The sequence below is a fragment of the Cynocephalus volans genome, chromosome X (genome assembly GCF_027409185.1).
Source record: "Cynocephalus volans isolate mCynVol1 chromosome X, mCynVol1.pri, whole genome shotgun sequence".
Lineage (NCBI taxonomy): Eukaryota > Metazoa > Chordata > Mammalia > Dermoptera > Cynocephalidae > Cynocephalus > Cynocephalus volans.
This window is the reverse complement of record NC_084478.1, coordinates 87,899,644-87,916,620: the sequence shown is the minus strand read 5'-3', so window position 1 is coordinate 87,916,620 and position 16,977 is coordinate 87,899,644. Positions and strand designations below refer to the sequence as shown.

General features: G+C 35.5%; 1 protein-coding gene across 1 annotated transcript in view; it reads left to right on the top strand.

The window, feature by feature from the left end:
- The window catches only part of BRWD3 (bromodomain and WD repeat domain containing 3), a 115,959-nt gene that overhangs the window by 47,375 nt on the left and 51,607 nt on the right, over positions 1-16,977 (top strand). Inside the window, exons 9-12 of the mRNA XM_063083354.1 lie at positions 11,356-11,456; positions 12,544-12,614; positions 13,616-13,716; positions 16,252-16,292. Coding sequence (XP_062939424.1) covers positions 11,356-11,456; positions 12,544-12,614; positions 13,616-13,716; positions 16,252-16,292 — 314 coding nt within the window. The remainder of the gene's footprint in view (positions 1-11,355; positions 11,457-12,543; positions 12,615-13,615; positions 13,717-16,251; positions 16,293-16,977) is intronic.

The window sequence follows — 16,977 nt, the reverse complement described above, 5'->3', positions numbered from 1 at the left end:
ATAAAAAGATGATTGAAAAAGTTTTTCAGACACAGTGTGAGACATGGTGAGACATCTTATTTATCTCATTTGTATTTGTGAAGGGAGAAAACTTGTAAATGCCTTAAGAGTACACTAATACCTGTTAGTCAGGATATAAACAGGTTCTAACTTGAATATTGTCATACTTTGTGTTAATATTTAATGCAAGATGCTTGTCAGTCAGATTTAGTATGTGTGTATCTGTGTGTAGTTTAATATTAGGGAAATTTTTATTCTTAGTTTCAGAGATTTCTTTCAATTTGATGTTTGACATAAAATACATTGGCTTATTTTAAACACTTGGCCATATACTGTTTTTACCAGATATTGGTAGTGAAAGTCCTGGATACCCCAAAAGACCTTCTCTTTAATAAAGCTAACTAAGCCAATCTTTTGTCCTCTCCTTCATGTTGAGAGCAAAACAGAGGAATCCTTCTGAAACTTTTACACTTTGATCAAGGAGACTGCTTTTGGAGGAAGTAATTACCCATTTACTTTTCTTTGTTATTTAGTTGCTAATTAAGTATGCCAGTCAATTTTTGTGTATGTTATTTAAATAATATATCTCCTGTTTTGAGGGACCTAACAAGGATTGGGTTTAATATATATTGGATTTGAAAAATTTTGTGTCAAAATTTTTAACAGTTGAAATTATTTTATAGTTTGATTTGGGAAATTATTAGTTACTTGTTTTTCCACTATTGTATTTGACTGATTATTTCTGGAATTTGGAGATACTCTCATACAACATTTAAAAAATAACCTTTGATTATAACAAAAGATGTTTATGATACTGTTTTTGTTTTGTTTCGTTGTACGATTACTTAATTTAAAAAATTTTTTTCATTGAAACATTGATCGTACACAGTTATGGGGTACAGAGTTGTATTTCAGTACATGTATACAATGTGTGTTGATCTATTCAGGGTAATTAGCCTATTTATCATTGCAAAACTAGCTTCATTTGCTTGTTTGTTTGTTTTTTTTTTCTTCTCATTTTGTTCACATGCCTTAGAGATCTGTGGCCACTCTTTCCCATAGTGATCTTATTAAATCCTTGAATTTTATCTGTAGACTGATGACTCAAATTTATATCCCCATCTTGGACCTATTTTTCAGCTCCATACTTGTTTATTCAGCTACCTAAATGTAATCATCACATGGATGTCTACTAGGCATATTAAACTTAACATGTTCAAAATTGATCTCATCTTCCTTCCTCAGATCCACTCCTCCCAAAGCTTTCCCCATTTAAACAAATGGCAATTTCATGTTTCCAGTTGCTTAAGGTAGTCATCCCTAACTTTTATTTTTCTTTTATACCCCACGTCTAACTTGTAAATCATGTTGGCTCTGCCGTCAAAATATATCCAGAGTCTGACAAATTCTCATGAACTCCCATCATTACTATCCTGTTTTAAGCCACTATCATCTGTGGCCTAGATTATTGAAATAAACTTCTGATCTTCCTGCTTCTTCCCTTGCCTCTCTCTTGCCACAGTCTAGCCTCTGCCCAGCAGCCAGAGTAATTTTAAAATGAAAGTTAAATCATGTCACTGTGCTCAGAACCCTCAATAGCTTCCAATCTCAGAATTAAAGCTAACGTCTTACGAGGACCTGCAAGGTCCTACATTCTCAGCCTGCTTGCTCTCATGTCTTATTACTCGTTTCTTTTTCTCACTCTGCTTTAGCTGCTGGCCTCTCTGCTTTTTTGGCAGGGGAAAAGGTGGGGCAGCTGGCCGGTACACCTGGACCTTGGTGTTATCATCATCATACTCTAACCAACTGAGCTAACCGGTCAGCTCCTCCTGTCTGATTTTGTTGAGCACTCTAAGTACACTTCTGCCTTTGCTCTTGCTGTTTCCTATTTCTGGAATGTTGTTCTCTGGATATTCACATGGTTTGTTTCTTCACTTTCTAAGTGCTTTGCAAATGTCACCTTCTCAGGGAAACCTTCTCTGACCACCTTACCACTCAGTTTAAAATTGTACCCTTTCCCCCCAAGCAACTCTGTATCTCACCTTCTCTATTTCATTTTTTGTCCATAGTGATGATGACCATTGGTATTGTATGTAATTTATTACTTGCTTATTGACTGCCTGTATTAGCATCATGGTGTATTATTCTTCCACTTTGTTTCTTTCTGTAATTCTTTTTAACAAAATTGAGATAAAATGGTATAATGTTAATAGTGGTTACCACTGAGTGGTGGAATTATAAGTTGCTTTTATTCTGTTTTTCTACATTTCCTAAATTTTCTACAGTAAATATGTATTCAATTGTATGTCAGAAATACACAAATAAATGTTCTTTATTAACAATCCCTACCATTACTTCTTATTTAAACACAATCCAATTAAGGTACCATTAATGGACCAGATCCCTATTTGTGACTGAAGAAATTTATTATTATTATTATTATTTTATTTATTAATTTATTTACTTATTTTAACTTCTCAATATACATTATAGTTGATTTTCATGTCCCTTTACACATTCCTCTTTCCCCCTTCCCTATCCCCTCCCTCACTACATCATATCTGTTCACTTATCTTAACAAGTTCAAGGAATTGTTGTGATTGTTTTTTCTTCCCCCCACCCACTTTATTTGTTTGTATATTTATTTATTATTTATTTTTAGCTCCCACAAATAAGTGAGAACATGTGATATTTCTCTTTCTGTGTCTGACTTGTTTCACTTAATATCATTTTCTCTAAGTCCATCCATGTTGCTGTGAATAGTAGTATTTCATTCTTTTTTACAGCAGAGTAGTATTCCATTGTGTAGATGTACCACATTTTCTTTATCCACTCATCCGATGATGGGCATTTGGGCTGGTTCCAACTCTTGGCCGTTGTAAATAGTGCTGCAATAAACATGGGAGTACAGGTATCCCTTCGGCATGATAATTTCCATTCCTCTGTGTCATATGATACTGGAATAGCTGGGTCATATGGTAGATCTATCTGTAATTGTTTGAGGAACCTCCATGCCATTTTCCATAAAGGCTGCACCATTTTGCAGTTCCACCAATAGTGTATGAGAGTTCCTTTTTCTCTGCAACCTCACCAGAATTTATCATTCTCAGTATTTTGGATATTAGCTGTCCTAACTGGAGCGAGATGGTCTCTCAAAGTGGTTTTGATGTGCATTTCCCGAATGCTGAGTGATGTTGAGCATTTTCTCATGTGTCTGTTGGCCATTCATATATCTTCCTTTCAGAAATGCCTGTTTAGCTCCTTTGCCCATTTTTTAATTGGGTTTCTTGTTTTTTTGCTGTAAAGTTGTTTGAGTTTCTTCTATATTCTGGATATTAATCCTTTGTCAGATGTATATTTTGCAAATATTTTCTCCCACTCTGGTTGTCTTTTCACTCTGTTGATTGTTTCTTTTCCTGTGCAGAAGCTTTTTAGTTTGATATAATCCCATTTGTTTATTTTTCCTTTGGTTGCCCGTGCTTTTGGGGTCATATTAATAAAGTCTGCACCCACTCCTATTTCCTGGAGTGTTTTCCCTATGTCTTCTTTAAGGAGTTTTATTGCTTCAGGATGTATATTTAACTCTTTAATCGATTTTGAGTTGATTTTGGTACATGTTGAGAGGTACGGGTCTAGTTTCATTCTCCTACATATGAATATCTAGTTTTCCCAGCACCATTTGCTGAAGAGGCAGTCTCTTCCTCAGTGTGTAGACTTGCTGCCTTTGTCAAAGATCAGGTGGCTGTAGGTATATGCGTTGATTTCTGGGTTCTCTGTTCTATTCCATTGATCCATGTGTCTGTTTTTATGCCAGTACCATGCTGTTTTGGTTATTATAGCTTTGTAGTATATTTTAATTTCAAGTAGAGTTATGCCTCCAGCTTTATTTTTTTTTTGGCTCAGGATTGCTTTGGCTATGCGTGGTCTTTTGTTATTACATATAAATGTCTGGATATTTTTTTTGATTTGTGAGAAAAATGTCATTGGAATTTTGATGGGGATTGCATTGAATCTGTAGATCACTTTGGCTAATATGGCCATTTTCACAATGTTAATTCTTCTGATCCAAGAGCATGGGATATCTTTCCATCTTCTTGTGTCCTCTTTTTTTTTTTTTTATTGAATCATAATTGATTATTCATGTTTTTGGGGTTCAATGTTGACATATGTTGATCTAATCAATATTACTAGTATGTATATTGTTACAAAATGTACTTATTCTCTATGCCCCTTGTCCAATCTCTCCCTATCCCTCTCTATCTCCCCCCTCCCACCACTGATAACCCTAGATTTCTTCTCTGTCTCTGAAAGAGTAATGGTTACTCTGTTGATTTGTTGCCTAGATGATCTGCCAAATGCTGATAGGTGTATTCTGGTTCCCCACTATTATCATAGAGAAGCTGCTTCTTCTGTCACTCTGGATTGGGCTTTGTGGAGAAAGACATCCTCTTCTTTTCTTTGGTCTCTGCTGGTGACTCTCCTTGTGTCAATGTATTCCAGTGGCTGGCAGACTGTCTGCATGGTGGTTGTGACTTCTAGACACTTTGTGGCTGCCATGGTTACTGTAGTGGCCATGGTGAGCCACCCATGTGGAGGTGATGTTTTTGGCATGCTCCTTGGTGCTGGCGATGTGCCTGGTTGTGGGGGTGGTCTGGTCCACAGCTCTATGCCTCAGGACCCAGGTTGGGCCCCAAGGTGCTGGTGGTGTACCTGTGCTGGAACTAATTGTTTGTCTTTTGCTTACTTCTAAAATGGGGTAACTTCCTGTGGAAAATAGTACTTGAGCTGTGTGGTTGAGCTAAATTGCTGCTTTACTGCTGTTTCCCTAGGGAAGACTTTTTGTGCAGCTCAGGGTTTAATGGTTGACCTTGTAGGTATTTCCGGCACTCCAGAGACCTAGTGCACCTGGGTTGTATAGAAACTATGATCTGGGCCTGAGTTTGTTCATCAAACTGTACCCCATGCAATTCTGCATTTTCAACCAGTCTCCTCTTAGTGGTCCTGTGCTGATTGGGGGGCCGATCGGCTGTCCTTCCTGTGCCCCAGTGTTCTCCCGATGGGCCCATCTCCCCCACTGCACATGTTCCAAGCACTTCTCATGGGATGGACCCTGCAACGGTTCCTTGCGATAACTCATCAGCCTCTGAATGGCTCCCCTTTTTCAGCTCTTCAGGCTCCTTGCTCCTGCGTGGGTCCCACAGGAATCCTATTAGTGGTCTTGCTGTCCTGGGGGCCACCAAGGCCTTCTTCTACCTTGCCGCCTCAAAGTAACTCCATCTGAAGGGCACAGCTGTGGCTTCTGCTGGCTCCTGTTCCACGTGTTTAGCAGCTTCAGCCTTAAAGCGTCCACTGGCTGAAACTCTCTGAACAGTTTTTTCTTTCTCTCATTGTGGTTTTTCCTGCCTTCATAAACTCCATAGGTCTCTCTTTCTCTTCCCCTGAGCTCCAGCCACCCCAGCTTGTCTGATGTTACATTTTTATAGTTGTGAATTGATTGATTTGTGGGAGAGAGTGATGCTGGGGGCAGTCTATTCCAAGATCTTGACTGGAACTCCCCTTGTGTCCTCTTTAATTTCTCTCAACAGTGGATTGTAGTTCTCTTTGTAAAGATGTTTCACATCCTTGGTTAACTTTATTCCTAAGTATTTTATTTTTTTTTTGGTGGCTATTGTAAATGGGCTTGCTTTCTTGATTTCTTTTTCTGCATGTTCACTGTTGGAGTATAGAAATGCTACTGATTTTTGTGTGTTGATTTTGTATCCTGCAACTTTGCTGAAATCATTTATCAACTTTAAGAGTTTTTTTGTAGAGGCTTTAGGCTGTTCAGTATATAGAATCATATCATCTGCAGACAGGGACAGTTTGACTTCATCTTTTCCAATCTGGATGTCCTTTATTACCTTCTCTTCTCTGATTGCTCTCACTAATACTTCCAACCCTGTGTTGAATAGAAGTGGTGAGAGTGGGCATCCTTGTCTAGTTCCTGTTCTTAAGTGAAAAACTTTCAGCTTTTCCTTATTCAAGATGACATTGGCAGTGGGCTTATCATATATGGCCTTAATTTTGTTGAGATACTTTCCATCTATACCTAAGTTGTAGAAAGTCTTTATCATGAATGAATGTTGAATTTTGTCAAATGGTTTTCAGTGTCTATAGAGATGATCATATGGTTTTTGTCTTTGTTTTTATTGATGTGGTGTACCACATTTATTGATTTCTGTATGTTGAACCAACCTTGCATCCCTGGGATGAATCCCACTTGATCATGGTGTATGATTTTGTGTATGTGTTGCTGTATTCTGTTAGCTGGTATTTTATGAGGATTTTTGGCATCTATATTCATCAAGGATATTGACCTGTAGTTTTCTCTTTTTGATGTATCTTTGTCTGGTTTTGGTATGAGGGTGATGTTTGCCTCATAGTATGAGTTTAGGAGAATGGCCTGTGTTTCAGTCTTTTGGAACAGTTTGTAGAGAATTGCCATCAATTTCTCTTTGAAGGTTTGGTAGAACTCTGCAGCAAATCCTTCTGGTCCTGGGCTTTTCTTTGTTGGGAGCCTTCTGATAACAGCTTCAATCTCTTTTATTGTAATTGGTCTGTTAAGATTTTCTGTATCTTCTTGGCTCAGTTTTGGTAGTTTGTATGTGTCCAGAAATTTAACAATATCCTCCAGATTTTCAAATTTTGTTGGCATATAGTTGTTTGTAGTAGTCTCTAATGATTCCATTTATTTCTGAGGCATCAGTTGTAATATCACCTTTCTCATTTCTAATTTTTGCTATTTGGGTCTTCTTTTCTCAGTTAGCATTGCTAAAGATTTTTCAATTTTGTCTATCTTTTTCAAAAAACCAACTTTTTGTTTCATTGATCTTTTGTACCATTTTTGGGGGTTTCTATTTCATTTAGTTCTGCTCTGATCTTAATTATTTCTTTCTGTGTACTAACTTTGGGTTTGGACTGTTCTTGTTTTTCTGGTTCTTTAATTTGAAGTCTCAGGTTGTTTATTTGCCATCTTTCCATTCTTCTGAAGTAAGCATTTAATGCGATAAATTTCCCCCTTAATACTGCTTTTGCTGTATCCCAGAGGTTTTGATACAATGTGTATTATTTTCATTTGTTTCAAGAAATTTTCTGATTTCCTGTTTAATTTCTTCTTGGACTCATATGTCATTAAGTAGAATGTTGTTTCACTTCCATGTGTTTGTATAGTTTTCCAGAGTTTTCTTAGCTATTGATTTCTAATTTTAATCCATTGTGATCTGAAAAAATACATGGAATAATTCCAATTTTTTTGAATTTGTTGAGACTTTATTTGTGACCTAGCATGTGGTCTATCCTGGAGAATGTTCCATGTGCTGATGAGAAGAATGAATATTCTGAGGTTGTTGGATGGAATGTTTTGTAGATATCTGCCAAATCCAGTTGCTCTAAAGTGTCATTTAGATCTTGTGTTTCTCTGTCAAATTTTTGCCTAGATGATCTGTCCAATGTTGAGAGTGGGTGTTCAGGTCTGCTGCTATTATGCTGTTATTGTGTATCTCATTCTTTAGATCTAATTGTGGTTGCTTTATAAATCTGTCTTCTCCAATGTTGAGTGTGTATATATTTATGATTGTTATGTGTTCCTGATGGATAGATATTTTTATCATTATACGGTGGCCTTCTTCATCTCTTTTTATGGTTTTTGGTTTAAAGTCTATTTTATCTGATATAAGAATAGCTACTCCAGCTCGTTTTTCATTTCTATTTGCATGATATGTCTTTTTCCATCCTTTCACTAATAGTCTATGTGTGTCTTTACCAGTGAGGTGAGTCTCTTGATGGCAGCATATTGTTGGGTCCATCTTTTTAATCCATTCAGTCAGTCTGTATCTTTTGAGTGCTGAATTTAATCCTTTTACATTTAGCATTGTTATTGAAAGGTGTTGGTTTACTCCTAGCATTTTATTGATTTTTGTGTAGATGTCTTACATGTTGTTTGTTACTTTCTTTCTGATTTTCTGTTTGTCTTCTGTGTCTGTTGGTTTCTTGGGGTGGTAGATAAACTATTTTTTCTCTTTATTGTTAGCATTTTTGTTTTTCTGGTAGGTTTTGTTCTTTCTTGAGCATTCATGGCAGTGATGGTTGTTTTTCAGGTATCAAACCCAGTACTCCCTTGAGAATTTCTTGTAAGGCTGGTTGTGTGGTGGTGAACTCCTGCAGTTTTTGTTTATCTGAGAAATATACTATTTGTCCTTCATTTCAGAAGGATTGCTTTTCTGGGTAAAGTATTCTGGCTGGCAATTTTTGTTCTTTAGTATTTTGAATATATCATCCCATTCTCTTCTGGCTTTTATGGTTTCTGATGAATAGTCTGATGTTAGTCTGATTGGGGCTGCCTTATAGCTGACTTGTGCTTCTCTCTAGCAGCTTTTAAGATTCTCTCTTTGTCTTTGAGTTTTGCCAGTTTGACTATAACATGCCTTGGAGAGGACCTTTTTGGGTTGAAAATGTTTGTGGATCTTTGGGCCTACTGAATCTGAAGATCTGTGACTTGCCCTAAACCTTGGAAATTTTCTGCTATATTTTGTTGAGTATGTTTCAGTGCCATTTCCTTTTTCCTCCCCTTCTGGAATACCAATGATTCGTATATTTGAGTGCTTATGGTTGCCTGTTATCTTTCTTAGATTTTCTTGCATTTTTTTATATTCTTTTTTCTTTTTTCTTGTCCATTTGTATTAATTCAAACAGCCTGTCTTCAAGGTCAGAAATTCTCTCTTCTGCTTGTTGTAGCCTGCTGGTTAGACTCTCTGTCGTGAAGGAAATGGTTAATGGACTTCTGTGGTCAGCACCCAAGGACGTGTTCACTTGGTGAACTCGCAAATGAGTTAACCAAGAAATGTCAAGGATTGCAAACAATCCTTGAGAACGCTTGAAGTTGTGAGAACACTTTCTTGGGATGTTCCCAGGAGGTGCATTATAGATAACCAAGTGCTTGAGAAGGGAGGTAACGGCCTTCTGCTCTTAAGAAAAGTATAACAGAATTTATGCATTAATGCTTATCTCGCCTGCACAAGCTTGCTAAATGTAATAAAAGCTGTAACAGCGGTTGGGTCGGTGCTACTTGCCTGAGAGAGCAGTGGCCCCCTGCTCTTCACCTGCATCTCGTCTGCTGTGTCTTCCTTCGCGTCTCCGATCATTTTAATCAACACTGTTGTGTTTTTTACTTCACTGAATGAATCCTTTAGCTCCATAGGCTCTGCTACATTCTTTTTCAGGGCATTGATTTCTTTGTACATTTCTTCTTTCAGGTCCTGTATATTTTTTCTCATTTCGTTGTGTTGTCTAACTGAGTTTTCTTGTATCTCATTTAGTTTCCTTAGAATTGTTGCTCTAAATTCCTTGTCAGTCATTTCAAAGACTTTGTGTTCTATGGGATCTAGAGCTTGAGAATTATTATTTTCCTTTGGTGGTGATGTACGTTCTTAATTTTTCATGTTTCTAGTATCTTTCCTTTGGTGTTTAGTCATTGTGGCAGGGGGTATCATGGCCCACTCATTTCACCCTGATGTCTGGCCTCAATCCTGAAGCGCCCTCCAATTCTGGGCAGTGGGGACTAGCCTGGGCTTGGCATCCCATGGCACTTTGCCTGTTCCAGCACTGCTGGCTTGGTGTGTGTGGGCCCGGCAGCTCTCAGGCCTCTGTTGGTGGTGGGCACTGGTGTGGCCTGGAGGTCCCATGGCTTCTGTCTGTTCCAGTGTGGCTGAATTGGGGTGTGTGGGCCCAATGGCTCTCAGGTCTCTCTGGGGTCAGGTACTGGCCTGGGCTGGGGGGCTTTCACAGCACGCAGCTCCTGCCTGTTCCAGTGCAGCTCTCGGTCCTCCTGTTGTTGCTTTTAAATAGTTGTAAATTGGTTGATTTGTGGGAGAGAGCAATGCTAGGATCCATCTATTCTGCCATCTTGACCAGAAGCCCTCCAACTGAAGAAATTTAAATGTAATAGTGATGATAAAGCTTTCAGTGTTTCTCCAAACTTAATAAAATTTTACTATTTCATATTGAATTGTCTCTTTCCTGTAGATCAGAGATCAGCAAATTTACAGGACACTTAGTAAATATTTTAGGTTTTGAAGGCCACGCAGTCTCTGTCACAACTAGTCAGCTCTGCTCTTGTAGTCCAAAAGCAGCCACAGTGTAAAGTGACTTTTCCAATGAAACTTTATTTACAGAAACAGAAACCAAGCTTGATTTGGCATGTGGGCCATAATTTGTAGACTGTTGTTATAGATTGGAGATTAAACTTTCTAATGCAAGGTTCTCTATCTCATAAGTGAAAGTATAGGCATGCTACCTGAATCCTGGTTTCTTTACTGTACATCAGTTATTAATAGATAATATTAATTGATAATTTTTGTTTGACTTCAACTTGTAGTCTAGAGGTTCTGTGCTTCCAAACAAGAACACTAAGTAAATGACTTCTAATATCTTTAATGATCATTTTCTTTTGATTTGATTTCAATATATATTCCAATCTTATATGAGTAATTCTTAGTCATTATCTCAATGGAAATTGTTTGATAACTCCATTTGGGATTTTAAAAACTTATAGGCATACTAGAAATCCTTGTCTGATTTTCAACTTTTTTTCTGTGTCCCAGGCATCAGGAGCCCAATGGCTCTTCCCTTCTTTGTCATTTTCTTCTCAGGACATGTAAATTACCGAGGGGCAGAGCCTGAGAAGCCTACATGAGAAAGGCCATGGTCCATCTGGTGTAGCAGTAGACTTTTAAATTGGCAACTTTGATAACAACAAAAATTTCACCTGTTTTACATTATCCATGAAAACAAATGAAAATGGTTTAAATTTAAAAAGGACAGAATTAATATCATACTTCATTGAAGTTGGACTTTAAAATGTTAAAACCCAAATACTTAGATATTAACTTCCTAATTGTCAGTTTTAGATTTATTTCCGATGCTCTCTCCATATGTACCATAGTTGTCCCTGTATAAGCGTATGTTTAGCACATTTGTAATGGTTTAACTAGTAATGCATTATGAGTTTATTCTTCATTAAGTGATTAAAAATATTAATCTTAAAGTATGGCATCAAATAATTTTAAAATATTTATTTTTAGGACTAAAATAGTTTATGCTAAATTTGATTACAATTTTTCTACAGTTTTTTTATATTTTAAATTTTTGTTATTCGTTAATCTGAGAAATTTAAATAACTAATCCCTTAAAACTGAAATTTTTAAGTGAATTTATTTAAATTATATTTATTAAAGTGATCATAACTTTAAAACATGCTATGTTTGAAGTTAAACATGAGAACTTTATATTTGAATCAGTTTTTTTTTTTTTTTTTTAAAGTTTTGTCCATCAACTAAAGGCACAACCAGATACCTCACTTCTACTGGTGCTGATGGAACGATCTGTTTCTGGCAATGGCATGTAAAAACAATGAAGTTTAGGTAAGTTTAGAAGTAGTTTAGAAATTTTATGAAAAATCAAGCATGTTCATTTTCATTTATTACCATGATTCTTAATAGTCTTTGTATTTAAATATATATATGTGTGTGTGTATGTGTGTGTATACATATCTATACCTACTTCAATTGGTTGTTAGAGTTCTTAGAATAAAATTATTATGAGATCAGAAAATTTTGGTAAGGAGTTTCATTTGCGTGATTTCTTTGGTAAGAAAATTTGGAACTTCTAATAATAGTAATAGTAATATGTTTGGAAAGCTGGAGTAATAATACTGATATCATAAAGAATATTTGCAAGGTTAAATGCATTTTTTAAATTTTATTTTATTTTTAACTAACACATAAGTGTACATATTTATGGAATAATGTGATGTTTAGATACATTTATACATTGTATAGTGATAAATCAGGTAATTAAAATATCCATCACTTCAGCATTTATCATTTCTTTATGGTGAGAACATTCAAAATCATCTCTTCTAGATATTTTGAAATATACAATACATTATTGTTAACTATAGTCACTCTAAAACTTATTCTTCCTATCTAATTATAAATTTGTACCCCTTGACCGACCTCTTCCCATTCCCCTCCCTTCTCTCCAGCCTCTGGTAACTACTATTCTACTTTATACTTTTATGAGATCACCTTTTTGTCGAAGCGATATCTGCACTCCCATGTTTATTGTAGTGCTAATCGCAATAGCCACAATATAGAATCAACCTAAGTGTCCATCAACAGATGAATGGATTAAAAAAAAATGTGGTATATACACACAATGGAATACTATTAAGAATGAAATCCTATCATTTGGGACAACATGGATTAACCTAGAAGATATTATGTTAAGTGCAATAAGCCAAGCACAGGACAAATGCTGCATGATCTCACTCATGTGTAGCTAAATGCATTTTTAACCTGAATGATGGGAATAGTACTTATTGACCACTTCCCTTTCGTTTTTTCTGTAATATTGATGCTGAATCGATCAGTATCCTGCAGTGTGCTAAGATTCTTGCCCATTAGATGAACATGATGAAAAATAAAAATATCTTACTTTTCTCCTTAGAGATCGTCCAGTGAAATTTACTGAGAGATCCAGACCTGGAGTTCAGATATCTTGTTCATCTTTCAGTTCTGGTATGTGTTAAAATTGAATGTGTTGAGTACCCAAAATATTAAATGATCCTGTTATAAAATATAGGTTTTTTAAAATTTATGAAGAAAAATATGTATGTGTTTGAGTAGTAATGGAAGAATACCCGAAGTGAGAGCCATATGTTGTAATTGACAAACCATTTTGGACTCTAATTAAAATGTAATAGCGGTTGAGATTTTGTTTTTTTATTGACAATTTAATACGCTTTTATGTAATGTAGATTTTACTTGGTAAAAAACAAACAGACCTCCCTCCCCCAAATACTAGTAGTAAAAGTGTATTGCATCCCTCCCCCACTTAACACAAAAGTCCTGCCCTGACTTTACAAAAAACATGTACATTGCTCAATATAGAAAGACACTTTTACAGTGTGTAAACAGTGCTTTTCTATGCTTAAGAATTCTACATTAGTTAACCTTTATTTCTTATCCTTTTTTTGGTGTGGTAAAATATACATAACATAAAATTTGCCATTTCTACCATTTTTAAATGTACAGCTCTGTGGCGTTTAGTATATTCACATTGTTCTGCATCTATCACCATCGTTGATCTCTAGAACTCTTTTATCATCCCAAAAGCAGTTGAGTTTTTACATTCACCACTATAGCCACTAAAAAGAGAACTGTAGATATAAGTCATCTTATAAATAATTTGGAACATGTTTTTTTTTTTTACATGAAATATAAAGGAATCAATAATTCCTCAAGGTTGTGACCTTTAATGTCTGTGATCCATATGCCTGTTTTTGGTGTATAAATTGGTGGATTTTACGGGGTGAATGTTATAGTTGTCTTAAATATTTCTCTTATTTTTCTTGAATTTTACTTTTTCTTTGAAATTAGTATGGCTTCTAACTATTAGAAGACAGCCTTGTGTTTCTTGAAGCCTTTTTGCTAATACAAGGTAGCATACAACTAAGGAAGAAATCAGAGGGTTTTTAAAGTTCCTTGGGTACTATGTTTGTTTTTTTTCAATCTTCCAGGTGGTATGTTCATTACAACAGGTAGCACTGACCATGTGATTAGAATATATTATTTGGGTTCTGAGATTCCTGAGAAAATTGCTGAATTAGAGTCACATACGGTAAGAGCAAAATGAAAAACTTAAATATGTTGTTTTGTTTTTTAACGCTCCTAGAATGTTGGTTTCATTTCTTCTTTTCTAATCTGTATCCTGCTTTAATATAGATTGGTACTAAAAACTTTATGGCAAAATGTCTCTTTAGTAATGAAGATAAGTGTGAAATTCTGGATTTGCTATGGTTGTAGTATTTAAGATGAGTTCTATTTTACTATATGGAAAAATATGTATAAAAATGTAAATATTCTATATATACATATATTTGTGTATATATACATACACTACAGTAATAGTTTGTGAAAATCCTCTTTTAGCCTGCTTTATTTTATTAGTTGTATGAGCTGCTTGTTACTTAAAATCTATACACTTAATAAAAGACATATTAAGGATGTAGGGGGAAAAAATTGTTTTCTGCTGAATTTAACTCGTTGATCTTAGTATAATTATTTTCAGAATGCCATTGAAGACTCAATGGAATCTAATCCCACTTGGTTCAGTAACAGTCTTACATACAGGGAACAGGTAGATGCCTGTGGTGAAAGCCATTGGGGGCTGGCACTTGTCCTCTTGCTTTATCCCTACTCCCCTATGGCTTTTTCAGAAAGCTTTGAGCCACCATTTAGTTATATTCCTGTACACCTTTCATGCATCTCTTCCTCTCTTTTCTTTCTTTCTTTCTTCTGATAATTATTAATTGTGGAGTATTGGTAGTATTTGTTTCAGTTTACTGTTCATCTCATGTGCCTCATTGTCAAAGCTGTGTAATCAGCAATTGAAAGCACTCAGCTTTTCAAGTCTTAATGTTACTGTTCTTATTACAGTTGATACCTCATTTGGAATAGTAATACAACAATGAAACACACATAATTTCCCTGAAAGATCGCAAAAAGATGCTTTGTAAGTTGCGGAACCAATCATGTTCCTGAAATTTGTGTTAGAAACCTTTTCCTGGAGCTTTTGGAAATAGTCTCTTGCTTTTTGTCCTGTATACAAACATAATTGGACATTCTTCTTATGAAGACTTACTGAACCCAGCTGAGCTGTCACCTTACTGTTAGTTATTCCTAGATATTAAAGTCCTGGATTATGATTTAAATTTTGAAATAGAAAAACTTAGGAAACATTTAAAGATCTCAATCGTAGACCATTAACTGGGAGAAATCCATTTGTGTTAGAGCATGCCAAGGAGGCATCCTTGCAGTTACCACCCAAGCAGGGTGTGTATACAAGTGCAGTCAAGTTAATAGAGAGCTGAGAAGGAAGGAGGGAATAAATGAATAGGAAAGAATTGAGCAGTAAAAAGATGAAGAAAAATTGATTTAGTAGAGTTTTATTTGGAGGAACCCAGCTAAGAAGAAAAGTCTGAAAAAATAAACATTCGCTGTTATAGTCAATGGCACCTGTTAGTCACTAAAAAGATGTTCCTTCAGAACATCTAAAACCAATTATTGCAACTGGCAGTGAGAATTCAGAATCTCTCAGGTAAATACTACAGTGAAATCATGAAACAGTATGAATCAGGATACTTCTGAACATATAAAGACAGTGTAATAATGTTTTAAAATGAAAAATAACAAATGTAAAGTTATTTAGTGCTGCTTTTTATTAAAAGTTAAGTTCAAATACAGTTCAATAACTGGTTAGTGAAAATACGTACAGCATTTGAGAGTGCATTTTAGCTTTCTTATCAAGGAATAAAGAGGGAAATTCCAAATTTTGACTTACACTTTAATCTTGTCATCACTAATATACATACTGTATTTGTAAGAGTATGAGTTAATCATTCTAAAAGAAGATTCAAATAGCATTCTGAAAGTAGATTCAAATATTCAAATAGAATATTCAAATAATGTCTAAATTATAGTACCTGTTGTCTGTCAGATGGATCCATTGTAAAATAATTAAATAAATCATGTGGCAAACGGGAAATGATTGATTTGTTTCCTGAAATTAAAAAATTAAGTGGTGGGAAGTTTTTATTTGTTTATTTATTTATTTTTTAAAAGGTGACCGGTAAGGGTATCTTAACCCTTGACTTGGTGTTGTCAGCATCATGCTCTCCCAAGTGAACTAACTGGACATCCCTATATAGGGATCCAAACCTGTGGCCTTGGTGTTATCAGCACCACACTCTCCTAAGTGAGCCACCGGCCAGCCCTTAAGTGGGAAATTTAATTCAACTACTATTAAATCAGTCATTTAAGTTAGTATCTTGGATTAGTGTGCTATGTTATTATGGGAGACATAGCAAATTAATACATATTCAGAACTATCTGTCTCTTAAGGTATGATTTATGAGTAGGTTCACTTATGTCTGGTTTATTTCAAATTACTGCCAATAAGTATTCCTTTTTAGTTAATACATTGTTTCAGTCCTCAAGTTTTTTTTTATAGGAAATTAGAGATTATTTTTTAAAGAAAATTATAACATTAAATAAATCTACTCTATAATCCTTTTGCATGTGAATTTGAGGGGAAAAGCACTTTGTTTTACAGATAAGTAAATTTTAACCAAAAATCTGTTGTTTTATGTCTTAGGACAAAGTTGTTGCTGTTCAGTTCTGTAACAATGGAGACAGGTAATTATGTAGTACATATTTGTGTAAACAGATGTTTGACATGTTTTACTACTGTTCTTCAGGAGCTACCTCTACTGTAGATATCTTATTTCTGTCCAGTCATTTAGGTTCAAAGCCCTTGTCTGTCTTTGATGACATCTTTACCCAACCGTTCCAAATTCTCATCCAAATGGTAACCATAGTCTATTAGTTCTTCCTGAGTGTTTTCTTTTTTATTTATTTTGCTCTTTCTGTTTCTTCTGTTACCACCACCATAGTAAAGGATTATTATTTGACCTGTCCATCTCTGCCAGATCACCATTGTTCTGTTCAGAAATCTTTACTGTTTCCTCTTATGTGACTATGGAATAGAATTCAAATTTTTAGCCTGGCATTCAGAGCTTTCTACAACTTGACTTAGACTTACTTTTTTTTTTTATCTACTATTCCCCATATGAATCCTTACATCCAGCCTAATTGATTTACTCACTGTTCCTGTCACATCCCATGTATATTATCTCATCCATTCTTTTACTTGTACTTGCCCTCACATCATTTCCTCCTCAAAAATGCCATTCCCTACCTTCCTCTAAACTCTTCCTCTGTCCCTCCTACATCCTTCCTCTCCCATTCTCTCTCCTTTCCTCTCTTTCCCCTCTCCCTCCCTTCTCTTTCTCTTGTCTTATCTTCCTTTTAAGGTTTATGC